The 23,460-nt window shown below is 41.6% G+C and overlaps 2 protein-coding genes across 6 annotated transcripts in view; one reads left to right on the top strand and one right to left on the bottom strand.

Annotated features, from left to right (window-relative positions):
- The window catches only part of VOPP1 (VOPP1 WW domain binding protein), a 79,637-nt gene extending 74,521 nt beyond the window's left edge, over positions 1-5,116 (top strand). For all 4 annotated transcript variants that reach the window (XM_072329127.1, XM_072329128.1, XM_072329129.1 and 1 more), the window contains one exon: positions 4,587-5,116. In XM_072329127.1, the coding sequence (XP_072185228.1) occupies positions 4,587-4,768 (182 nt within the window). In that variant the 3' untranslated portion in view covers positions 4,769-5,116. The remainder of the gene's footprint in view (positions 1-4,586) is intronic.
- A 7,447-nt stretch (positions 5,117-12,563) lies between these two features.
- LANCL2 (LanC like glutathione S-transferase 2) overlaps positions 12,564-23,460 on the bottom strand; it is a 33,390-nt gene continuing 22,493 nt past the window's right edge. The window contains exons 7-10 of one of the 2 annotated variants that reach the window (XR_011902837.1): positions 21,915-22,091; positions 16,735-16,807; positions 14,744-15,447; positions 14,216-14,378 (exon numbers count right to left, since the gene is read on the bottom strand). Coding sequence is in view for 1 of the 2 variants with exons in the window: in XM_072329126.1 (XP_072185227.1) it covers positions 15,332-15,447; positions 16,735-16,807; positions 21,915-22,091 (366 nt within the window). In the remaining variant the exon portion in view is untranslated. Of the gene's footprint in view, positions 15,448-16,734; positions 16,808-21,914; positions 22,092-23,460 lie in introns of both variants that reach the window. The other variant, XM_072329126.1, reaches the window with a different exon arrangement.

Raw genomic sequence — 23,460 nt, 5'->3', positions numbered from 1 at the left:
CTCTCCAGAGGTGTCCAGTGCTAACACTGGGATTTCAGGTTTCCTACATCTCTGCACATGAAGGCTGTTCTCACTTCCATTGCCCCTTCCTCTCCACCTCACCCTTTGCTGTTTACAGCAACAGTCTCCATCCCCGGCTCTCTCTCACTCAAGAGTTCTTGCGGGGGGGGGGGGAACAGTGCAGGGGTTTGCTCTTATACCAGCACAGATAAACACACTTTCTCTTTAACCCTTTTTCCTTTGTACACAATTCCACTATTTGTACCTTCAGATACACTTCCACACACCCTCAATTATACTCCTGTATGCCATTAGCAAATACTCTTTCTTATACCATCAAAGCAGTTTGTCCCATTCCCTTCAAAACCCACAGATCAAGCAGTACAGTTTTTCAGTTTCCACACCCTTAATACCATACAACTTTTCCTTAGCAATCCATATTGTTCAGTTCCCTGGGCTGTTCCACCCTTATCTTTATGACCTTATTTCATGTTTTTCTTGATTCCAAATTTCATCTTTATCCACTAATATTCTCAAAAATTGGTACTGTCATCCAGGTTCTCTCTCCCCCTGATAACTTTAAGGCCTCATTTGTTAATTTGAGTCCTGATACTTTATGGGCCAGCAATGAATGAGCTGCCCCAGTATCAACTAAAATCACAACTTCTTCCCCCTCAGGTCCCACTTTTATATTTACCAGGGGCTCCTGGTGGGACCAAAGTTTTGAAAGCCCCAGAAACTCATCTAATTGTTCTGCTGCTCTTATAGGATCCTCAAATAAAGATTTCATTTCCTTCTTAAAATTTCTAATTTCTCCACTAGTGAGTGGGGAGTTTACATAGCGTATTTGCCCTTGTCCCAGTGGGACCTCCCATAAGGGGTACATTGAGGTGCTGGTACACCTGTCTGGGAAAGGAAAAATTTTGATAACCCTTTTACATTGTTTCAATTTTCTCCTGAGCCCAGCATGCCCCCCTTCCTGTTAAATGACCCCATGTGCTTTACCGTTTTCTCTTACTGGGGCAGTGCCTGTCTCCCTTTGCCTCCCTTTGTGCAACATTGGAGTTATATGAGGGGGATACTCTCTAGAGGGTCCCATTGACTAGTTCCCTTTTGTAGTTCCTCTCCTTCCTGGTCTGGACCTTTTTCTTTTTTTACTAGTAACAGGCTGATTTCTTGTATCCAACAGACAGCATATTCTGATTCCTCCTTCGAAAAGGGGTTTTGTTCTTATATATATATACGTATAAATTCAAGATCTGACAAACCCAACCTTCATCAGATCCATATTTTGGCCAAAATATTGATTTTCCCTGTAGTGGCTCTCTAGGCCATATCTGTACACAACATTTAAACATCTTTTCCCTGTCCTCTTTTCCTGATTTGGGGATCATTTTTTCCTGTCCTCCAACTTATACACTAATCACCAATGATTACAGTATTTGATGAAGGTGTTCTTGCTTAGAGTCCCTCCCGGTTTCCCAGCAATATCCCTCCAATATGCCAATATACATCCTAAGGGAGTTTTCTTAGGTATCTCTTTCCCTTGAGTTCCCCATTACTCTGTTTTCTATTGATTCGTACACACACAACAAGGGGGAGCAATGGTTCAAAACAAATTTCATAAAGTTAACACGTTAAAGCAGAGGTAACACAACCCTATTGTATCCCTAATCTGAATCTTTATCACCCTTAAACCGCAGTATTCTCTACAACAAAAGCAACAGGGTCTCGATACTAATTGTGGTTTGCCTTTTGCGGGCTTTCTTTCCACCACCCTACTCCGTATGCACTTCACTATTATGTGCGTTACAGTTGCCACAATACTAACAACAATTAATAAGACAAAAACATCGCAACATATACAAAAACATCATAACATATAGAACATAGAGGCCTTTCGCGGCCGTTTCCCTCGCAGGACGGAACCGCGGGTCGCGATTACGCACTCGCCCCGCAGTTGGGCTGCGTCTCACTCACACCCACACTCACACAGACTGCACAAGACCGGTCTTTACACAGTTCAAGGTACAACATTTCTCGGAAAATATCAAAGTTGTTGGTTCAACACTTAGTTCAAATGTACAGTAACAAGCGCTAATAAGAGATGTTAATAATGGCCAAATACACAACAATTCCTGCTAATACAGCTAGGAAAACCAAGTTTAACGTTGACAATATTCACTATACTTTGTTACCAACCAACCCCTTAAGGGGAAGTAAAAATAGCTCTCCTCGTGCACGCACAGTAATCCCGGTGGGACTCGAACCCACAATTAGAACAGCTCCAATTCTGAAGCATCTTCCCCAAGGGGCTATCTTTGGGCACAGTGTTAGGGACCCTTTTACCCTGTTTTATGGAGCTCCTATTACCCATCCCTCCGGAGTGCTACTGTGAACTACCCAGCTCACAAGTTACCACACTCCGATTCTCGGATTTTTGGGCCCAATCCTTGCGGAGCACCCGCTCCGACTCTCGGATTAAATAGGGGTGTACTGCTGGCATCTTCGTCAAGTGCGCAGGGTACCGTACACCAACAGCTCCCTCCCGAGACTCTTGCTTTCAGCACCACAGCCGCCTCGTCCGTCTCCGGCCGCGCCCCTCGCGGGACAACGGAACCGCGGATTGGGACTCCGCACTCACTTCGCACTAAAAGTGCGTCTCAGCCACACACATTCAAGAGTCTCAACCCAAGATAAGGATTCAGTTCCCTTACCTTGATCCGTGCACGAAGTTTCCGGGTCTGCAAGGGTTAACACCTGTGCCTGCCTAGCCCCTTGGCTTTTACAGAGCCCGGCCTTTCTGTAACAATCTCGGTTTCCTATCGGCTGTCCTGAGAAGTCACCTCACCACCCAGACAGGACCGCTAAAATCAGCGGAGTGCACTTATCCTGTCCAGTGCAGTGGGGACACCCCAAGAAGCGATAATGCTCCCGGACGAGCCCCCAAATTGTTGGAAATATCCTCAATACTTTTTGGTCAGGACGGTATCTCTGATAAAAGCAGTTTTTATTCGCGATTGCAATGGCGGGCGCCCTGATAGCAGAAGCGCACCTACGGACACGATGTTACAGTTTTTATACCTTGTCTCCCATATGTTTTCCCCTCCCCTTTCCCCTTTGGTTGGGTATTCCAGGTTACAACTTTACCCGAGGTTTGCATTTGTTAATTACATTCTGACACTTGTTAATTCGTGTGCTATCTTGTGCCAGTCAGTCGCCATCCTGCTGTTTTTGTTTCCAAGATGTCTCGGTACTCTTATCGTATTGATATGTTGATTCCCTTCAGAGCTTCTTCTATTCTGTCCCAGAGGCCTTTGTTAAACAAAGAGTCCGGGGAGGGGGGTGATTCCAGTCCTTCCCGATATCTCTTCAGGCCCATCCTTAGGTATGTCACGACTTGTATACTTTTGCAATGCGTCCAACAAAACATTAAAACATACATTGTTGCTGGTTTATACAGGTATATTGTTAATTATTTTAACTTCTCCTCTTTGGATCCTTTATTACTCAGGTCTTATTTGTCCAGCACCAAAAATCAGTAGTTCTATTTCAGACAGCTGGACAGGAGCTGCCAGTTTTGTACCTATGACTTCTACCTAATAACTACAAATTGCTTCACTTATATAATGAGATCTTGAAATAAAATATTCTTATCTTATTCTAAATGCAGAAACAACATTTGATTCCCACATTCATTATATGAAAAACTTTGTCACAAAAAGAAGAAAATCTGTTCCTCAGTCATATTTCTTTTTTCAGTCCTGTCTTATTTAAAGATACAAGGAGAAAGTAAAGGAAAGTAATGAATGTACTGAGATACAGACACTCCGTGACTTTAATTGCTTAAATTGTGCTTAGTGGCCTTCTATCACCCATTGTGGCATCTGTTTTGTTCCTTCTCATGGCAGCACTTTCTGTTACTCCTCACATGTCACAATTAAGGAAATCTGTGTCTGATTTTATGTTTCCATTCCTTGTCACTGCAGGCTTCAGTATCATTTTATACATCTAATCTGTGCTGAAAAATCTTGTCCCACTTTGTTAGCCAGTAATAATTGGCTTAAACTTAGATTTTTGCTTTGTACGTGTTTACTCTGTAGCCATATTCTTCCTTAAAGGGAAATGTTCTGTTTGAGATGTATTCTGATGTACAGGAAAATACAGTATGTTACAGAACACTCCGTGATGTTCTCTTTGTTAGAGAAGACTTTCCACCTGAGTCGGGAGCTGCAGTCCATCTGGGATCTCAAGCCTCTTCTTTCCGTATTGCAACAGGTCTTCTGTCTGGAGAATAGAGCAGAGCTCCCCTTTAGCTGGTATCTGGTTGGGACAGTAGTGCCCTTTGTTTTACTAAGTTATTTCCACAGCATGCAAAACTGAAATGTTTTGGTGAAATCTCAGTAAGTGAAGGTAGTCCTGCACTGGGATGGGAGGAATGAAGCTCCCTGTCTTTACTCCTATGAATATTTGGAGAAGTCTTCTCTGAGTGTGCAGAGCACAGGCACACTGTCTCCAGCCCTGGAAGAATGTGACTTCTACCTGCTGCTGCTGTTGTTGATGCCTTTTCTTTCCTGTTATTTCAGGGTCACAACAACCTGGAATGCCATACTACACAGACCCAGGCGGACCTGTGATGAATCCCATGGCGATGGCTTTCCATGTCCAGCCGAATTCCCCACAGGGAAACCCAGTTTACCCTCCTCCACCTTCCTACTGCAACACACCTCCTCCTCCGTATGAGCAGGTGGTGAAATCCTCCACATGAAGACTCTGTGTCTCTCTGACCTGACTCTGGGAGAGGAAGGTGCCATTGCAAAACAATCAGGATGGTGGGCATCTGCCCCTTTGAATACTTGCTAGCTTTCTATGTCCTCTCTCCCACCCTACCCTGCACCTTTCCTCATTAAATTTAATTGCAAAGGGGTGATTTTTTTTTTCTATTTTTTTTTCTACTTAAAAAAACTTTTTTTTTTTTTTTTAAGTAGAAGTGAATGAAATGAAAGAAGTTGTCTTTGTAATGCTGTTAATGGAAATCTGTATTTAAAACCTGTATGTCTTTCTCTTTATTTACTGTTTGTTTTACCCATAGTTATAATTACATTGTGGCAGGTGACTGGTAGCAGTTCCTTTTGTAATCCCAGATTGATGTTCATTTTCCTAAAATTCCCTTCACTTAGGGAAAGTGCCAAGTGTCCTAAGAATGGGGATTTAGTGCTTTAAATGGTGCATTTGAAAGTGAAGGACCATGAGCTCAGTGTTTCTTGACCAGAACCTGGACTCTGCTTTTGTGAGCTACATCCTGGCTACACTTGTTTTGCCAAAGGTGAGACTGAATGAAACAGCTGATAATGTAAATAACAGTAGTGAGAGGCAAGTGCTATAACCTTAGAACTACTTGTGCTTGTACCTCTAGACTAAATGGTTAGAAATACTGAAATACATAGAGTTTTCTTCAATAAATTAGTAAATAGTTACACTAAGAGGGAATGGGAGCACATTTCCAAGTTTGCTCCCTTTGAAATTGATGATAATTATTTTGTCACTGATAAATAATACTTTTGATTATGGTCTTTTGCTGCTGTCACAAAGAGTACCTCTGGGTGGCACATTCACGAGGCTTGTGAAGGGCTTAGAAAATCAGCCCTATGAGGAGAGGCTGAGAGAGCTGGGGCTGTTTAGTCTGGGGAAAAGGAGGCTGAGGGGAGACCTTATTGCTCTCTTCCAGTATCTGAAAGGTGCTTACTGTGAGAGCGGGGCAAGTCTCTTCTCACTGGTGACAAGTGATAGGATGAGGGGAAATGGCCTCAAGTTGCGCCAAGGTAAGTTTAGGTTGGACATTAGGAAACACTTCTTTACAGAAAGGGTAGTTAAGTACTGGAATAGGTTCCCCAGGGAGGTGGTTGAGTTACCATCCCTGGATGTGTTTAAGAGCAGTTTGGATGTGGTGCTCAGAGATATGATTTAGCAGAGGGTTGTTAGAGTTAGGGTACTATGGAAGGCTGTGGTTGGACTTGATGATCTTTAAGATCTTTTCCAACCTGAGTGATTCTATGATTCTGTGATTTGTGATAATGCCCTCCTCTCTAGGAGAAATAGATAACTCTTTGGAACTTGTGCTTAAGATCAGTTCCTTAATCTGATGTGGGGGAAAGAAAAACAAACAAAAAAAAAAAGCTGAGGAAAAAGGAAAAGAGATTTGTTCAAAGTCCTATCACCATTATGAAAGGATTCAAGTATTCATGTTTTTCAGAGCTGGGTTGGTGGACTGGTGGATAGAATTTCTTTGTCTTTTTACAGTCTTAGGGTTTTATTGTTTGTAAAACTTGGACAGGTTTTTTTTCTTTTTTCTTTGTTTTGTTTTGTTTTGTTTTGTTTGTTTGTTTCATAGAATCACAGAAAGGTTTGAATTGGAAAGGACCTTAAAGACCACCTGCCGTGGGCAGGGTTGCCAGCCATTAGATTAGGTTGCCCAAGATCTGATCCAACCTGGCCTTGAACACCTCCAGGGATGGTGTATCTACAACTTCTCTGGGCAACCTGTTCTAGTGCCTCACCACCCTCTGAGTAAAGAACTTTCTCCTAACCTAAATTTCCCCTCTTTTAGTTCAAAACCACTTCTTCTTGTGCAGTCACAATCTGGCTCATATAAAAAATCAATCTCTCTTGACGTATCCGCCAATTAACCCGACTTATCCCAGGACCTTGACTGTCTGGGGGAGAGAGAGACAAACATGGACACCATAATGTCTTCTCCCAATTTAATGCTGCGTCACACACCTTATATACCATCCTAAATCCCGCGCAGACGTGTACACCCGCTACGCAAAACCCAATGCACGTGAGAGAACCTGTACACACACCTACCTAAACCCCCCACCCACTAACTCTTAAGCTACAGGCCTAACTCAGCTATTCTAGAACACTCCTCAGAACTACTGTATGCACTCATAAATCCTTGCTAAGACAACTCAGTACCCCAACACTCTCTCCCTCCTGTAAATGAGCTCCCTTTCATTACTGAAAGCCTGCAATGAAATCTCCCCAGAACCTTCTCCAGACTGAATAAACCCAACTCCCCCAGCTGTTCTTCATAGGAGAGGATTCTTTGTAGGAGATGTGGGTATGGTAGTAATGGTGATTGGAGGATGGCTGGACTAGATGATCTCGTAGGTCCTTTCCAACCTTGTGATTCTATGATTCTATGATTTTATTAAAGTAAGTAAGTTTAGATGGTGCTGTACCTCTTAATCATCTTCTTTGCTCTTTTCCACGGTGTACATTTGGAAGTTCTTTACATAGGTAGCGTTAAAATTGTGATCTCCTGTGCATGAAGGAGGACAGAGGCAATGTTCATTCTTCACAACTGTTAAATTCTGTATGGCAAGCAACTTTATACACTACAGCTTTTGTGTGGCATTCTCTGGTTTCTTCTCCCTCTGGCTTCTCCCTCTGCCAAAAAAGGCTGGGTGGCTAGTGTGCTGCATTGGTTCTGGTGGGAGGGTGGTCAGCCCCTGTTTGCAAAGAAACCTCCACTGAAGCATCTCCCAAAGAATAGGCATCACAGTTGACTCAGTACACGTGGTGTGTTGTGCTTGTGTGGGAAGCACTTTGAGTGAGGAGAGCCCTGGGTGTGCTGAGAGCTAAGTAGGGAATATGCCCATCCTGTGGCTTGCTGGTGAAGCCTGGGGCTGCTGTAGCAGTCTGCCTCAATGAAGCACCACAAAGTCTTTGAACGGCTGCTGGGCTCTGCTTGCCTCCCTCCTGTGGGACTGCACAAGGTGTAAGTAGTGGCATGAGCTTGTGCCTCAAGGTACAGTCATCACATCTCCTGAAGGATGATCAAATGCAGTTTCTTCGACATGGCCACAGACCTGGTTTCACTTTTGATTTTATCTTCATTTGAGTTTCCAGGTGCTGGCTTGTACTCTACATCACCTGGACAATCACTGTTCCTTGCTGTTATTTTTAACTTCCATGAGAGTAACGGGGGGGAGCCTCCACATCACATAGCAGAAGTGCTTCTTGTAGAACCATAGCACATCAGTGTTGAGATGTGAAGCTCTGTTATTTGGAGTAGGCAGGGAGCGATGCCACAAACCTTATATTCCTCATCTGTGCTGTTTGGCTGGAGAAGTGGGCTGTGTGGTGGACATGTGCATGTAGGTGCTGCTCCCGGGATGGGTGTTAGCTTATTTCTTGAGTATCATCCCGGTCATTTCTTGGTCCAATCTTTAGCCAAAGATAGGTGTGCTGACAGCTTGAGTTCTGTTTTGGGTTGCTAAATGCACCACCTCATGATACTAAGGGCTGATGTTGGACAGGCATACAGAAGCCCCCTCTGCACTCCAGAACTATGCTACTTGCCAGAATCAACCTTAAATGAGCATGTTCCACCTGTGGCATGGCCTAGCTTGGCCTGTGGTTGCCCTCTGCCTCGTGCTGCAGTCCATCTGTTGCTGCAGTGGTGACCACCACTTTCTGTTGACATAAATACATCTGCAAGTTTTCAAATGGAATCTGTAGAGTTATAATTCCACTCAGTGATCTGATTGTCTCTTTACCAGACCTTTATAAGCCCTCTCTAACCAGAGAGAAACCTTTGCTTCACAGTAACATTTTATTCATGTAATTGCTCTTGGCAGTACATACATTTCTTAGCAAATGTTCTCAAGAATGAAGCACAAGGAAAATCAAATTTCATCAGAAATATCTGATGAACACCTAGACAACTCACTAAGAATGGCGGCCACATGATATTGAACCAGACCAATGGATTAGTTTTACAAAAACAAGGTCAGATATCCCACTAGTTTTATGTTTGTGTTTTGTTTGTTTTGTGGTTTTTTTTTGTTGTTGTTGTTTTTTGTTGTTGTTGTTGTTTGTTTGTTTGTTTTTTAATATTTTAACAAAGTTTGCTTGGTATACCCTTGGGCTAGACCATCTTACAGTGCTGTGCACTGCTTTGGATCTACACTGGTTTATCAGCAACCATTCTGAAATGAGAGGCCCCAAACTTTTACACAGAAATCCAGGGGCAGACTCATCAGCATCAAGCAGCCAAGCATATGGGCTGCCTTTTTCATGAGGAGAGCATGGTGCTGGCTCTGACTTAGTGTGGCATCCACTGTAACAGCTGGGTTTTCAGTAGATTTCTTGGCCTATTAGACCTCTGCTCGTACCATGCATAATATTCTTTGATTTTTTTTTTTTTTACTCCAATCCAGGTGTTGTCAGTTGGGCCCTCTAAGAGCCCAAGTGGAAAAAGAAACAGTGAATTACCTAAAATGAGATTGTACCTAATTCTCTACAAAGAGTTAATGCAATAAGAGGATGTTGTATATCTGATGTGTTTATGTCATACTTAAGTACATTGATTACATTACACTACTGTTCTAAAATGACTTAATCCTTTCCCAGAACATGAACATTTTGGGGGAATAAGAGTCCCTGGAAGCCTGATCCTGCAGTTCTTACATAGTTTTAGTTTTCAGTTGAGCTGCTGCCATTAGCTGGCATTAATAAAGAGTTTAAATACTTTTTTGCAGTGAGTTCTATGAAAGAAGTATAAAGGTTGAAATCCCACAGATTCCAGACTAACCTTTCCTTTATTCCCATCTTTTTCTTTACACTATGCCCAGGTAGTTCTAGACACGCATTAGCAGCTTGCTAGTGTTACTCAGAATCCAGCTCAATTTCCTGCTGAAATTCACAAGTCTTTAAAATGGAGAAAGACATTCTTTCAGAATCCGGCTATTGTCTGTTAAAAATATATTCTTAAAAGGAAAACATGTGAAATATCAATCTACGTTCCCTCCCCCTCTGCCCCATAGGGATTATATAAAGTTTCTTAATTACATTCTGTGTGTCTGAAACTAAACTTTCAGGAAAACAAGGCTTAATTGGTAGAAGAAGAGCAGGATCAAAGGACTTTTGTTGAGAAAAATCAGCTAACAGCTGTATGATCTGTTAGCTCAAAGTTTTACACATGCAATAGGACACATATCTTGGAAGAAGTGTTCCAAACAGTTCTTCCATGATGAAATCGGTAATCTATTTCCTTTAACTGTTTTGGTTAAAAATAGAGCCAAAACACTTGAATGAGGAAAAAAAAAAAAAAGTATTTTAAATGGAAAAGAAACATTAATTGCTGAACTTAAAAGGAAAAGAGGAGGAGGAGAGAAGAAGAGGACGGTGGGGAAGGAAAAACCTGAAGGGAAGGCTGCAGGGAAACCTCACTGCAGCCTTGAAATATTTAAAAGATTATAAACAGGAGGGGAAATAAACTTCACACAGGTAGACAGTGATAAGACTAGAGGGAATGGTTTTAAACTAAAAGAGAGGAGATTTATGTTAGATGTCAGGAGAAATTGTTCAGTAAGAGGGCAGTGATATGCTGGAATAGGCTGCCCAGAGGCAGTCCCATCCTTGGAAGCGTTGAAGACCGGGTTGAATAGGATCCTGAGCAGTCGATCTAGTCTGATTTAGTGGTTGGCAACCCTTTCTGGAGCAGGGGGGTTGGAACTATATGGTTGCTTTCAACCTAAAACACTCTGTAATTCTATGAAAATAAAGTAGAATTTTTAACTTCTTCCTGTTTAAATAGTTTTGAATTTATTTTTCTAACAGCACCAATGATAAATGAAGAAATTATAAATATTCTCTTTAAAATATTAAACAAGTTTGTGGAGTAGAACCATTGAAATAAAGATAGGGGACATTTTTACTTCTCTTTGGAGTAGTGGAATTTTTGGAAGTTGAAGAAAAAAATTATTAGGACCTGGAACGTATATCAATGTGGTATTCATTTTCCTGACATGTTTTGTTTATGATTAGATGATAATAAAAGCTTGAGGCAAGAGTATCACAGGGACTTATTCCCAAATTGAAATGTTACATATGTTTTATAGAACTGGTGAGAAGTGCTAAGTACTTCATTACTTAGGAGCTGTTAGGAAAGGTGCATCAAGGCATCCTTTGAGGACTGCTTCTATCAAGTTACTTTTCTGATGTGCACCAGTGCAAGCAAATGGTAAAAACAAACAAACAACAACAAAAACCAACAAAAATCACATTTTTCTGCTCTTCTCCCCGGCCATTTCTTTGCCATGACTGTGAGCCCCACCACTGATAATAGGGGCAAATTCCACATTGGACATGACGTGACTGCTTCCATGTGTCCCAGTAATTAGCAAGCTGCTAAATCAGCTGCACTGCAAATGGGAGCCAGGTTGACAAAGATGGGATCAACCCTCCATTTCTGTTTGGGTCTTCCAAAGCCCCTGCATTGCAGCTGTTCCTGTGCTTCATTAGCACTTCAGAGAATATTAGTACAGTGACTGGCTTCTTTGTGCTGGGGAGGGAGTGTCTTTTTTTTTTTTTTTTTTCTTTTAAGCCTTCTGATAGTTTACACTGCTGTGAAAGTGAATGGTTGGGGCTGCATTTTTCTAACCATCTCCACCCTATGTGGTGCACAGAGGAGCAAGAGAGGTATTGCTATTTCTTCCTTACTAAAAATCAAGCAAGCAGATGGCTTAGTTCTATATGCATATACCCAAGAAGCCACTTACTGGCAGACACACACCTGATCTGATAACAGATCTGTCTAACCATTTTGTTTTTCTAACAAATGACTGCTGATTCAGTGGGTGAGAAAACAGGCCAGGATCATTTGACAGCGCACAGGCAGTGGGAGGCCTACCCTCTGACACGCTCTAATTGGGGAGTTAGTTGCCTTAGGGGTCGTTGTGCAAGGGGGGACGCAGCATCAGGCAATTTCTATGAAGCAAATGACAAACAATAGTGCTGTCAGGTGCTGCACTGTAGGAGAGATGTCTCTGCAGAGGAAGCAGATGAAACACAAGCAGTTCAGTTCTTTGGCTGCACCTGTGCATTATTTTGGGTTCACACAGTGAGGGAAAGCACAAAGATGGGTGTGTTTCTCTGTTTAGCTCTCACTGCCAGCCCTAGCTCACCTATTGGCCTCCGTTGTACATTTGTGAAGAAGCAGTGGTTGAACAAAGGTCACCGATGCTCCTGATACAGAAAGTGCAGCTCTGCTAAGTGCAGACAGAACTCCTGTCCCTGTAAATCAACATGAAACAAACAGGAAAAAAGTGAGCAATGCCACCAGGAGAAACAGACTGCTTTGCTGAGCGCCTCGCCAGCACAGGGCTCAGTCAGTGCTGCTCAGCCATATCCTGTGCTGCAGCAGACAGCCCTCCTCCTGCTTTTTTCCTCGCAAGCCTCTAGCCTTCCTGCCTGAAAACAGCGCTTTGGTGGCCATGACTCACTGCATTAGGAAGTCCCACATTTACCTGGCAACAGCTGCCATATGATGAAGGTAAATGTTTTAGATTATCTTCAGGTTTGTACCTAGAGGCTATTAAATAAGGAGGGGGAGAAAGCAGCAGCTCTCCATAGCAGAGAGCTATGAATTGGCTTTGTGAAAATAGCAATACTGCCCCTTGCTTGCAGAATACTTGGTTTAATTCTGTTAAGTCCTTGCTAAGGGAAAACATCAAGCTTTCTTAAAGCTGGAAAACCAATATCAGCAAGACAGAGAGATTTCGTATATTTATTCTTAAAAACCATACAGTCCTAAATACGGTTCGAGCTGCAAACAGACAAACAGGACCTGACCAAATATTTAGTTCAATGAGATTTCTGAAAATGGTGTCTCGGTAAAATGCATTTTTTCCGCCCCTTCCTACAATATACTTTGTAATGGCTGCCTGGATATAACAAGGTGTAAAGGACAAAGAGGAGCTGCAATGAAGGGCTGTGTGAGGAAGACAAAGCAAAGACACCCGCAGGCCTCCTTCTGTGATATGTGGCATTTCCTGTCTAGTTCAATTCCAAGATAATTCTGTGGAGAATGTGGTGGTGGGCCTTACCCCCCATCCAGCCAGCTGCAGTGCAGGAGTACACAGTGAACATACTCCCTCTATTGAGCATGGCAATCATGCACCTCTGATCTCTACTCACTGTTAAGCAATGTTACATGTGCATTTTTTAAACCAGCCAGTAATTTCAGTTCTCCCTGGGCTCCACTCAGCCAACATCATCCTCCACAGGTGCCACCTCAAGCACTGCAGCCAAGAAGGCTCCCAACAACCGAATGAAAACCTCTCCCTGTCACCCTCAGCTCACTGGTCAGTGAAAGACAGGCCTAGATCTGCCAGGAAGAAGGGTGGCTTCTGTGCTGCATTTGCAGGAGCTCCCGCAGACATGGAAGAGGAATGAATCCCACCCCAGTTAATCTACCTCATGTACTTTACAGCTGTAGTGGAGGCAAAGTAGAAATAAGGGGAGGGAATGGATATGAAACAGGATCAGGATTTTTTTTTATTTTTTTTTTACCTCCAGGTATTCCTTTGATAGGCCTTCTGTCTGACTTCACTCTGAGCTAGTTTCCTCCCTGGATTACAGGCAGTAAACCACACAATGACAGAAGAAATAGAGTTGGCCTCAGCACGCATGCTACAGCAAAACATGTCACTTGGGCTGGTACATACTGCACACTGCTTCTTTGCTCTCTCTTACCACTCCCACATCTTACCTGACAAATCAGCAGACATTAAGCTCTCTCAGCACTGGTACTGCTGCTATTGCCTAGCAGAACTGAATCCAGAAAATATTAGCACCCCAATGGATTTGGCAACAGGAAGTTCAACGTTCAGGGAAGTCACCTGCTACCTGTTTTATGCAGATACAGACATGCATTTCCAAGCCTGACTACAAACACCAGGATTCAGCAGGTGCCCCTTGTTGCAGATATCCCAATGGGAACTTCAAAGGTCAGAGTGTCTCAGCCATCTGTTGTGCTTTCACCTGATGTAAAGTACCAATTAAAATAAGCATCTGAGATGAACAGAACACAGCCAGGTCTGTGTGGAAGGTGAGGAAGACAAAAAGAACTTGAGCAAGTGAGATAATGCTACTCTTACCCTTCTCAAATAGTATGAATATTTGTTTATCTGGAAAACACGAATGTGTTGTAAATGTACATGGAGTTAAGCTCCACCTGTCCCAAACAAAGAGCCCTGTATGTGCACACAGAGGCAGAACTCACTAACACTTTGACAGCTGAGAGAAGACTCAATACTCCACATCTCCAATGCACAGTAGGAGGATGCAAAGCACTAACAATTCAGTTTCAAAACCAAAGGGGAAAAGGCATTTTAAGATAGAATAAACTTCAATTACAGCTTTTAGCAGTGGTATTGTTTATTGATCTTCTGCAGCCTCCACAAGCAGTTGTTATTTATCGCTCCTGTCATACAGCATGGGATAAATGCAATGGGGCTGGGAGAGGGAGAGAAGTGTCTGGAACAATCTGCCCCCTTGATTTAGTGGTAACAGTCATCCTGATTTACCTGCATGAGAAACAGTGCTGACTTCACCCTTAACTGTACACTATGTGCTGCTGAAGGCATTTATAACAAATTCATGAACCAAACTGAAAAAGCATAGTTATACTGTCCCTTCTCTATTGTTGGTGGCAGAGGGAGGTTAGTTCAGGTGACTCTGCCTGCACTTTGGTAAGCTCCTAACATGCAAAGGTAGGGATGAGCACCTCCTCCTAGCACACAAACCAGGTGCAGGCAGCCCCCCTCTTCTCCTCCCCCCCCCCCACCAAACAACAAACAAAACAAAAAGAAAACAAACTCCTAAATCAGCAGCAAAAGAAAAGTCAGGCCACATCCATCTAATATAATCCTGAAAACAGAAGACCTCATACCACTTTATCAAGCAAGGCTGATCTCCATCTGATCTCCATCACCTCAGCTTCTAGGGACTGTGAAGGAGAAAAATGTAGAAAGCAATTGAACAAAAAGCATGTTTTCCATCTCTTTCTGAAGTTGTCAGCTCACTAGTGAAGCTGAGTACTCTCTTACAGTGAACTTCTGGAATAAAGTGGAGCTCTCAGGATAACTAGGCTGCAGAAAGCAACACTTGTTACAGGTATGCATGCATGAAGGTACAGAACAAGAGCTTCACACAGAGAACATCTCTTTGCTAACAACAGAAGACTCAAATCAACAGACAACACCAATAAACATGCAGAGCATGTCAAAGACCCGAAGAAGACAAATACAATGAAAAAGTTCAAAACTTGACTTATCTCCTTCTGCATGTGAAGGTGTTACTTTAACAGAACTTAAATGTAGCTTCTCTCAATTCATGCTCTAAGGACTTCTGTCCCTTGTGGCAGGAGAATTGAGAAATGGGGTTTATCCATAAATCAGCTAGGGTTAAGTTGGTTCTGTATCGGAGGCACTAAGCAGTCTCATCTCTCTTGGCATGTGTTTACTTTCCAAAGAACCTTTTAGCTGTCCTGTTCCATTTTGTCTTCCCTCCTCTGAGGTCCAAGTTCAAATGCTGGAAACCGAGAAGTCTCTGGTACTGAAATATCTGAGAGGAAGTGAATAGCTCCAGCCATACCTAAAAAGTAAGGAGACATAATTTTTTGCATCTTGGACATTAAAACACCACTGTTGACAGCAAAGGCAGTCTAACACCTTGCTAGGTCTTTTTTGAGCTGGTAAACATACAGCTCCTAGAAAGGCAAGGTTATCTGTATTTGCCCAGGAAACTAAGTTTCACTTGAAAAGATCAAAGGCAAAAACAGGCTTATCTCTGCTGCTGTCTTTTTAGCAGCACAATCTCAATGCTACTTCAATTAAGAAAAAGTTAATCCCAGTTTGGACCATCTCTCACAATTTGAGCAGCTCTTGTCGGTCAATTCATGAGTTAAAAAGCAAAGGTGCTTTTTACTCTTGTGATATACTCCTTCATTCTTTATTCTTAAAGGGGGCAACCAGAAGCACTAATACTAACATTGTCTCATAAAACTCACAGGGAGACAACTATAGGGCCATGCTATAGAAGAACAGCATGCAGATAAAATCTCACTTTTAAGATCAAGCAAAATTCCTGCTGTATCAGCAGCTGAACACATAGAAACAGAGGATTTTTTTCTTAGATACAGGCATTTGATATAAGTGAGTAAAACAACTCCGTAAGAATCATGCACACCTTCCCATGGAAGCATTCATGTATACACATATGTGCTGAAACAGACAACTTCAAGCATACTTTTAAGAAACAAGAATATGAATATTCTTTCTTTCTCAAATATGACACAAATGTGTCTTTTTAAAAAAAAAAAAAATCACATTAAAAGATGAAATAAAATGTGTGCCAACACTGAAGCAGAAATCATCCTGACTGTTGTTGGCATTACTTCACATCAACAAGTTTCAAAGCTCTTCTACTACATACTGTCTGTCTGCTTCTTCCTTCTACAAATGCCTACAATGGATCTCCCAGGGATAAGAATGCCTGTACTTTTTTCCCCATGAACATTAGCACAATAATTCTGTATTTGTAAGAGATGCATACAACTACTGTTCTCTTGCATTTATGCCTTGGGTTGGTTTACTTGTAAAATAAACCTGCCTTGTGTGCTGTAATTTCACTTACTTGTGACAGGTGACACATTAGGCTCACAGCTCTCAGAATAGCAGCACTATCCTACTTTATCTGTGATTCCTTGCTACTGTGTTTTAAAACTTAATGATGAGATAGGGTGTAGAAAATACGTTACAAACAAAGAAAACATATAAAGCTCTAGGAAAATATTTCTGAACTCCCAAGCATGTCCCAAAACTGCAAGATAGCCCTTCTATCCTGTACAATACAACACTATTTGCAATACAATCACTTTACCTTCAAAAAGAGAATAAGGGCGGTCAGGAATACGGCATCCATGCGCACCATATTCCAAACACCATTCAGCAAACTGTGGGAAACAAATTATATTTATTAATTTATTTTAAATTTAAGATTGTTAAATGCAAGTTCAAAGATCTGCGTGGGAAGACATTTTAATATGTACTTAATGAAAAACAGTGTAAGCAGAGATACAACACAGGAATTGCTGTCCAAGATTTTAATCTCACTTCAGTCATGACAAGGATGCAATTATTCTTCAGGATACATATTTCCACAGTGGGACTTTCAATTTTGCAACAACAAAATTAGGTGGGCTGTACTTAACTCCTGTTTTTTAAATCAACTGCAACACATCAATGAAGAAATGCTGCGAGAGCAGATACGAACAGTTTCTAGGACAGAAATTTTCTAACATAACATCAGTTCTTATCTGTCTCAGTGCTTAACTTATCCAGGCTGCTAAGGACCAAAAGAGTTGTGACTTCTGCAACCTGCTATAGCAAGCGGCTTGTCCTTCTCACTAGAGGGTGCCCAGGCTCTCATAGGCTACGAGGAATATGAACGAGCTTCCAGACCCATCAAATTGTTTAACGGGAAGATTGAAGTGTGGTATTTCACTCCTTCCCAGCAACACACTCTCACCCACGCTTTTCTCTTTAAGTACTTACTGGAGTATGGATTCCTTCACTTGGTACATGCATGTGTGCATGTCTTGAGAAAATCCAGCAATAAACCCACAAACTCAAACACTGTTATTAAGAAATTATTAACTGTTATTAAGAAATGATTAACAAGTTCTGGGTTTGTCACTGTAACTGTAGTTCAAACTACAGTTTAATTCTCTGCATAATCTTTTCTTCTACATGGGGAGAGAACACATTTATGGCATGTTTCCTAAATTGCAATCAATTCTTGCAATATCCATATCTTACTGTGTATAAGCCCTTACTATTACTTCCAGCCTAGGAACTTCAAAAGAAATAAAGAAAATGCATTTCTAGGCACAATTACTGTTTAGAAATTCCTAGCTTTGGTACAATTGACAGATCCTATAAGCCATATTTATGTCTCTATAAAACCAAGGAAAAATAAATCTCTTCTAGCAGGAAGACATCTGCCATTACTTAACACATAAGATGAAGAAAGATGTCATCAAGAAAGAGCCATCTCAGACCTTGAAAGTTCTGTCCTGAATCTAAAAAAAAAACAACACCAAACCAAACCAAACCTCAGAATCCCAACAGAACAAAGCATCAAAGAATCACAAAATGGCTTGGGTTGGAAGAAATCTCAAGGATCACCAAGTTCCAACCTTCCTTCCACAGGCAAGGCTGCCAATCACTAGATCAAGTTCTAGATTAGGTTGATGAGGGCCCCATTCAGCCTGGCCTTGAACACTTCCAGGGGTGGTGCATCCACAGCCTCTCTGGACAACCTAATCTAGCACCTTACCACACTCTCACTGAAAATTCTCTGACATATAATCTAATTTTTCTTCATTTAGCTTTAAACCCTTTGTACTATCATTTTTTACTCATGAAAAAGTTGATTTCCCTCCTGTTTATAATCCCTCTTTAAATATCAGAAAGCTGTAATGAGGTCTTCCTGCAGCCCTCTTCCCCAGACTGAACAAGCCCAGCTCCTTTAGCCTGTTTTCATAGGAGAGGTGCTCCATCCCTCTGATGTTCTTTGTGGGCCTCTTCAAGACCCTCTTCCAAAAACCTGACATCTTTCAAGTGCTGGGGACTCTAGACCTGGATGCAATACTCAGATGGGCCCTCATGAGGGCTGAACAGAGAGCGACAATTTTCTCATCCTGCAGACCAGGATACACAGTTGGCTTTCCAAACCACAAGGGCACACTGCTGTGAAGTTTTTCATTTACCAGGACCCCTAAATCCTTCTTGTCAGGGTACTCTCAAGGAGTTATTCTCCCAGTCTGTATGCCTATCTGGGATTACCCTGACCCAAGTTTCAAACCTTGCACTTTGCTTTGCTGAACGTTATTAGGTTCACGTGGGCCCATCTTTTGAGTTTATCCAGATCCCTCTGTATGGCATCCCTTCTGTCTGCCATATCCACTACACCACTCAGCTTGCTGCTGGTGGGATGATTCACATAACTAGAATACCACTTTTGAGAGATATAAGCCTTTCTTATTCTAAGGGATAGAGAGCTCTTGTGCTGAGAAAGAACACAAAGCCTTAAGAACAAGCTTGCTCCACTCCTTTGTCTCTAAGGACAGCTTCCTAGGAGATCTTGTCCCACAATTCCTTAAACAGCCTGAAATTTGCTCTCCCAAAGTTCAGGGTCCTGACTCTATTCTTTGACAGACTCACATTCCTTGAGATCATGATTGTAGCCCACGCTGTTTCCAGTCTTAACTTCTTTAATGACCTCTTTTGCCTTGGTGTGTACCACATCCAGTAATACTTCACTTCTGGTTGCTTTGTCCAATACCTGAATAATAAAGTTGTTGTTGATGGACTCCAGGAGTCTACTGGATTGCCTGCAGGTTGCTGTGCTGTTTTTCCAGCAAATATCTGGGTGGCTGAAATCCCCCATCAAGATGAAAGCCTATCCACTGTCATATACATCAACACACACACACACACACATACATATATATATATATCAACATATACATATACATCAACTCCCCCACTCCTACTGTCTCTCCCTTCTAAAAAAACTTATATCTCTCAAAAGTGGTATTCTAGTTATGTGAATCATCCCACCATGTTTTTGTGATAGCAATAAGATCTTAGCTTTCTAAGTGCACCATTGTTTCCAACTCTTCCAGCTTATTTCCCATGCTACATGCATCAGTACAGAGGCACTTTGCCTGGGCTTTCAGATACACTGCCTTCCTAGAGAAACCCTCCCACAATCCTCTGGGACAAATATGAGATTTTCCCCCACTGCTTCTTAAACTGACAGTGTTCCCTGGCTCTCTGTCATTCAGCAGTACTCTGGTGATGCTAGTATGCTATGGTGATGAAATCAGACAGCTTGCTGCCTAGTACATTCCTGCCCCTGAACCACCACAACCCCAAACAAAATTCAAAAATCCAGCACACCATGATTTAATCACAAGCATGAGGCTCAGATGCTCTCTGGAGCCCAGGATGCCCTTTATTCTCTCAAGCAGGCTACCTAGAAGCAGTACATCCTGGGAGCCCTTCTAACAATGAAGTCGTGCAGATAAAAGTGGGGTTCAAATCTCTGAGCAACTGCCTTTCAATCTCTTCATTCAGTCAGCTTCTGAGAGGTAAACAGGGTCTTATTCCACCAGATCTCATGTTTTTGTGTGAACAAACACCCCTGGGAGGGGAGCTACCTAGCCCTCTCAGTTGCAGTGCTTTTAGGTACAGCTACACATATGCTTCCCTGCATGCACTGTCTCAAAAATAAGACTTCAAGAATGTCCAAGACAAATAAACTCCTATGCCAATTTCAAGATTTTTCACGCAGAGAGAAGAACCTTACAGGGCCTGACTGAATACCATGGCATCTATAGCAGAATGTCTGCAAATACACTGCCAGACTCGACTACAGTGGATACCTACAGCAAACAAATAGGCTTTGGCTCACTGTCACATCTTTATTCTCAAAGGGATTTCAAGTATGTAATCACAGAAGGATCTGGGTTGGAAGGGACCTCAAGGATAATCAAGTTCCAAACTACCCACTGAAGGCAGGGCCACCAACCTCCATATCTAATACTAGATCAGGCTGCCCAGGGCCCCATCCAACCTGGCCTTGAACACCTTCAGGGTGTTCAGGGAGGTTCAAAACTCCTCACCACTCTCATAAGGAAAGAGCTTCCCCCTGATATCCAACCTAAATTGGAAAGGGGAAAAGGAAGAACAGGGAGAAGGGTATATTTTTTCTACCCAGATTTTCACTCATTCTGGATTTAGTCTTCTGCTGCATTTCAAAATATTTTTCCATTATTTTTGTATTTCACTCTAATTCCAGATATTCTTGACAATTTGTAATGTTTTTTTTGTTTGCTTGTTTGTTATTTTCCTTCATTTAGAATCTCCTTTTTAGGCTCTGAAATGAGTATGCTTGCTTTCCTCTAGCTTTGTACAGAAGAACTACAGGGTTCCCCTGATCAAGAAATGTAGAGCAACAGAAACTGCCAGCACTGCATAGAGCTCCCTATAAACATATAGCAGAGGACAACGACAGGGAGAGACTGACAGCTGTGCTAAAAGCAATGCATGCTCAGTAACGTAGCTGACACTTCAGCAGTGGATGAGTCTACAAATAATTTATTTACCATGGCAGTCTTAGGGGTCTGTTGTATTTTCCAGGATGCATTAATGGTGACATAGGTAAACATAAGATGACACAAATGCCAACTTTTTAAAGCTCTGCTGGTGGTGGACAGGCTGACAGTAGAGATGAAAACAGTAGCTTTCAATATGGCTTATCTGTAAGAGCCCAAGATGCAACTCATCAGACTGTACTACCTTTAAACAAACCTCAGTTAAATAACTATATATGTAATATGAAATTCAGTATCAGTAAATTAAGTAGAAAACAAAACAAAAAGCTCTTCCAAGATCAAGAAATAGGGGCAAAGAAAGCTTTCTTCTTTGAGAATTGCTAGCACAAGCAGAGCTAATAGCAGAACCTAGATGCTACTGGCAGAAAAATTCTGAGCATGTCTTTCTCTACAATTTCTATTAATGAAAAAAATCAACATGAACAGTTCAGTAACTGCAATTCAGAGCTCTGAAAGCCCCAGACACTAGTCTGAAAACAAATAATTACAAAAGACTACAAACTGAACGGCTTGAGGAGCTGAGGATGACAGTAGGTCTCTCAATGGAATAATTAGCACCACATAACATCCATCTGTTTTTGTTCAGGCAGGCTAATTTTCAGACATTTACATCACAACAAAGTGAACTGAGTTTATTTTTTTGAACAGTCTACATATTAAGACATAACTGTCCACACAAGCAGAGTTGAAGTTGTCTTGTCAAGGCATTAGTTAAGAGGAATATGTGATGCTATGCTCTTGTCCCACCAAGTTAGTTTCAGAGGTAGCACTCAACAGCTTAGTCTGATCACTCTGTTTACCACACAGACGTGTAAGAAAAATTACATGAAATGCACAAAAGGAAATAGTAATTTTGTTGGGATGCAGAAGAGCTCACCTTGCAAGCTCGGTAGAGGTACCTTTTGTCCTGAGTTAGGTTATAGAGAGACAAGAAGGAGTAGCCATTGCCAGCAGTACCATGGCAGATCCCATAGCCTTTTCTCAATAAACCTCTCTGCCAGATGACATCACTACACTCCATAGCATCTTTCAAGTACTTATCCTCTTTAAAAGTCTGCAGAACAAAAACAAACACACAAATTGCAGTATTAACAAAAACAAAATGATGATGGACCTGGAAAACACTTTGCAGTAGGGCAGAGTTTTACATATACAGTTTATTTTGAATTTTAAGACTCCATTCATCACAGAACTGCCTTTCTTATAAGTTGCTTCTTTTTTCCCTGGGTGAAAAAAAGAAAGTTTTTAAGTTTTTGTATCTGAAATGAGGATCCCAAAGAAAAAAACCTCAAGCATGGCTCTTGGTTCTACAGGCTGTAATCAATTCGAAGGGTACATGATCATTTTTTACTTTTCCCCTTCATTCTCAAATCACTATATCATTTGATTTGAAATAGAGAAATATAATTCTTGTCTCCAAGAAATACAACAATACTGGCCATCAAATTTAGTTCTCAAGGGTTAGGTTCACATCCTTCTGAGTAATTCTTGCTGGTTATTCACTGCCTGCTTTCAACTTCATGTCAAAAAATGCAAGGGAACAGTATCTCTTTGCACAGAACAGGGCTCTTGATCTCCAGTAGAAGTAGGAACACTCCATTACCTTGCGCTGGAAATAATCAGAGGCAACAGCCAGTTTGGGCAAAGGATCAGATTTACAAAATATATTGAAGTGCATTTTGGGCACAACTGAAGTAAATTTTGAGCCCATCAAGGGAGCAGAAAAAGAAACATCAACTAGTTTAGCTGAACAGCATCACAGACTTCCACCTAAATAACATTCTGTTCCCCTGTGCCTGAGCCACACAACAGATCAACGAGACAAAGAAAGAACAATTTTTGCACTATGGTGGATGTTTTTTTTGCAGATGGCATCCTCTGCAAAGATGTTATTTATTAAGTAAGTATCTTGAATGTTAATTTTTTCTATTAAATCCATAATCTGGATAAAGAAGGTCTCCCTTTCTGATCAGGATCTGTCAGACAGTAACATTTCAAATGAAGGTCTGGCAACAGCATTTCATTTCCAGGACAAATGTTGCCATCTGCTATCAGAAGTGCCAGTGCTTGACATGAAAGCACAGCCAGCACAACACACTCCAAATTTTCTTAACAGTTTTTCAAAAAGCAGATAAAAGAGAAAAAGAAAGGCATCATCTACTTTGTCACATAAAAAGAGGACAAAAGGAAACTGCTAAACAGAACTTAGTCCTATCACCCATGTCTTGGAATACTGTTTCTGCTAGGGAAAGCATCAGATTGGGTAAAAAGTTATAAAACAAAAATAAAAATGAACAACAAAACCAAAAAACAAACAACAAACAAAAAAACACGTCTGCAATGATAAGCCAGACTTTTACCACAGTCCAAAGAAAAAGCAAATGTGACTGCACTTATCAGTGCTGTAAGAGATCTACAGTTCA

This window comes from Excalfactoria chinensis, chromosome 2 (genome assembly GCF_039878825.1).
Source record: "Excalfactoria chinensis isolate bCotChi1 chromosome 2, bCotChi1.hap2, whole genome shotgun sequence".
Lineage (NCBI taxonomy): Eukaryota > Metazoa > Chordata > Aves > Galliformes > Phasianidae > Excalfactoria > Excalfactoria chinensis.
This window is presented reverse-complemented; position numbering and strand designations above follow the sequence as displayed.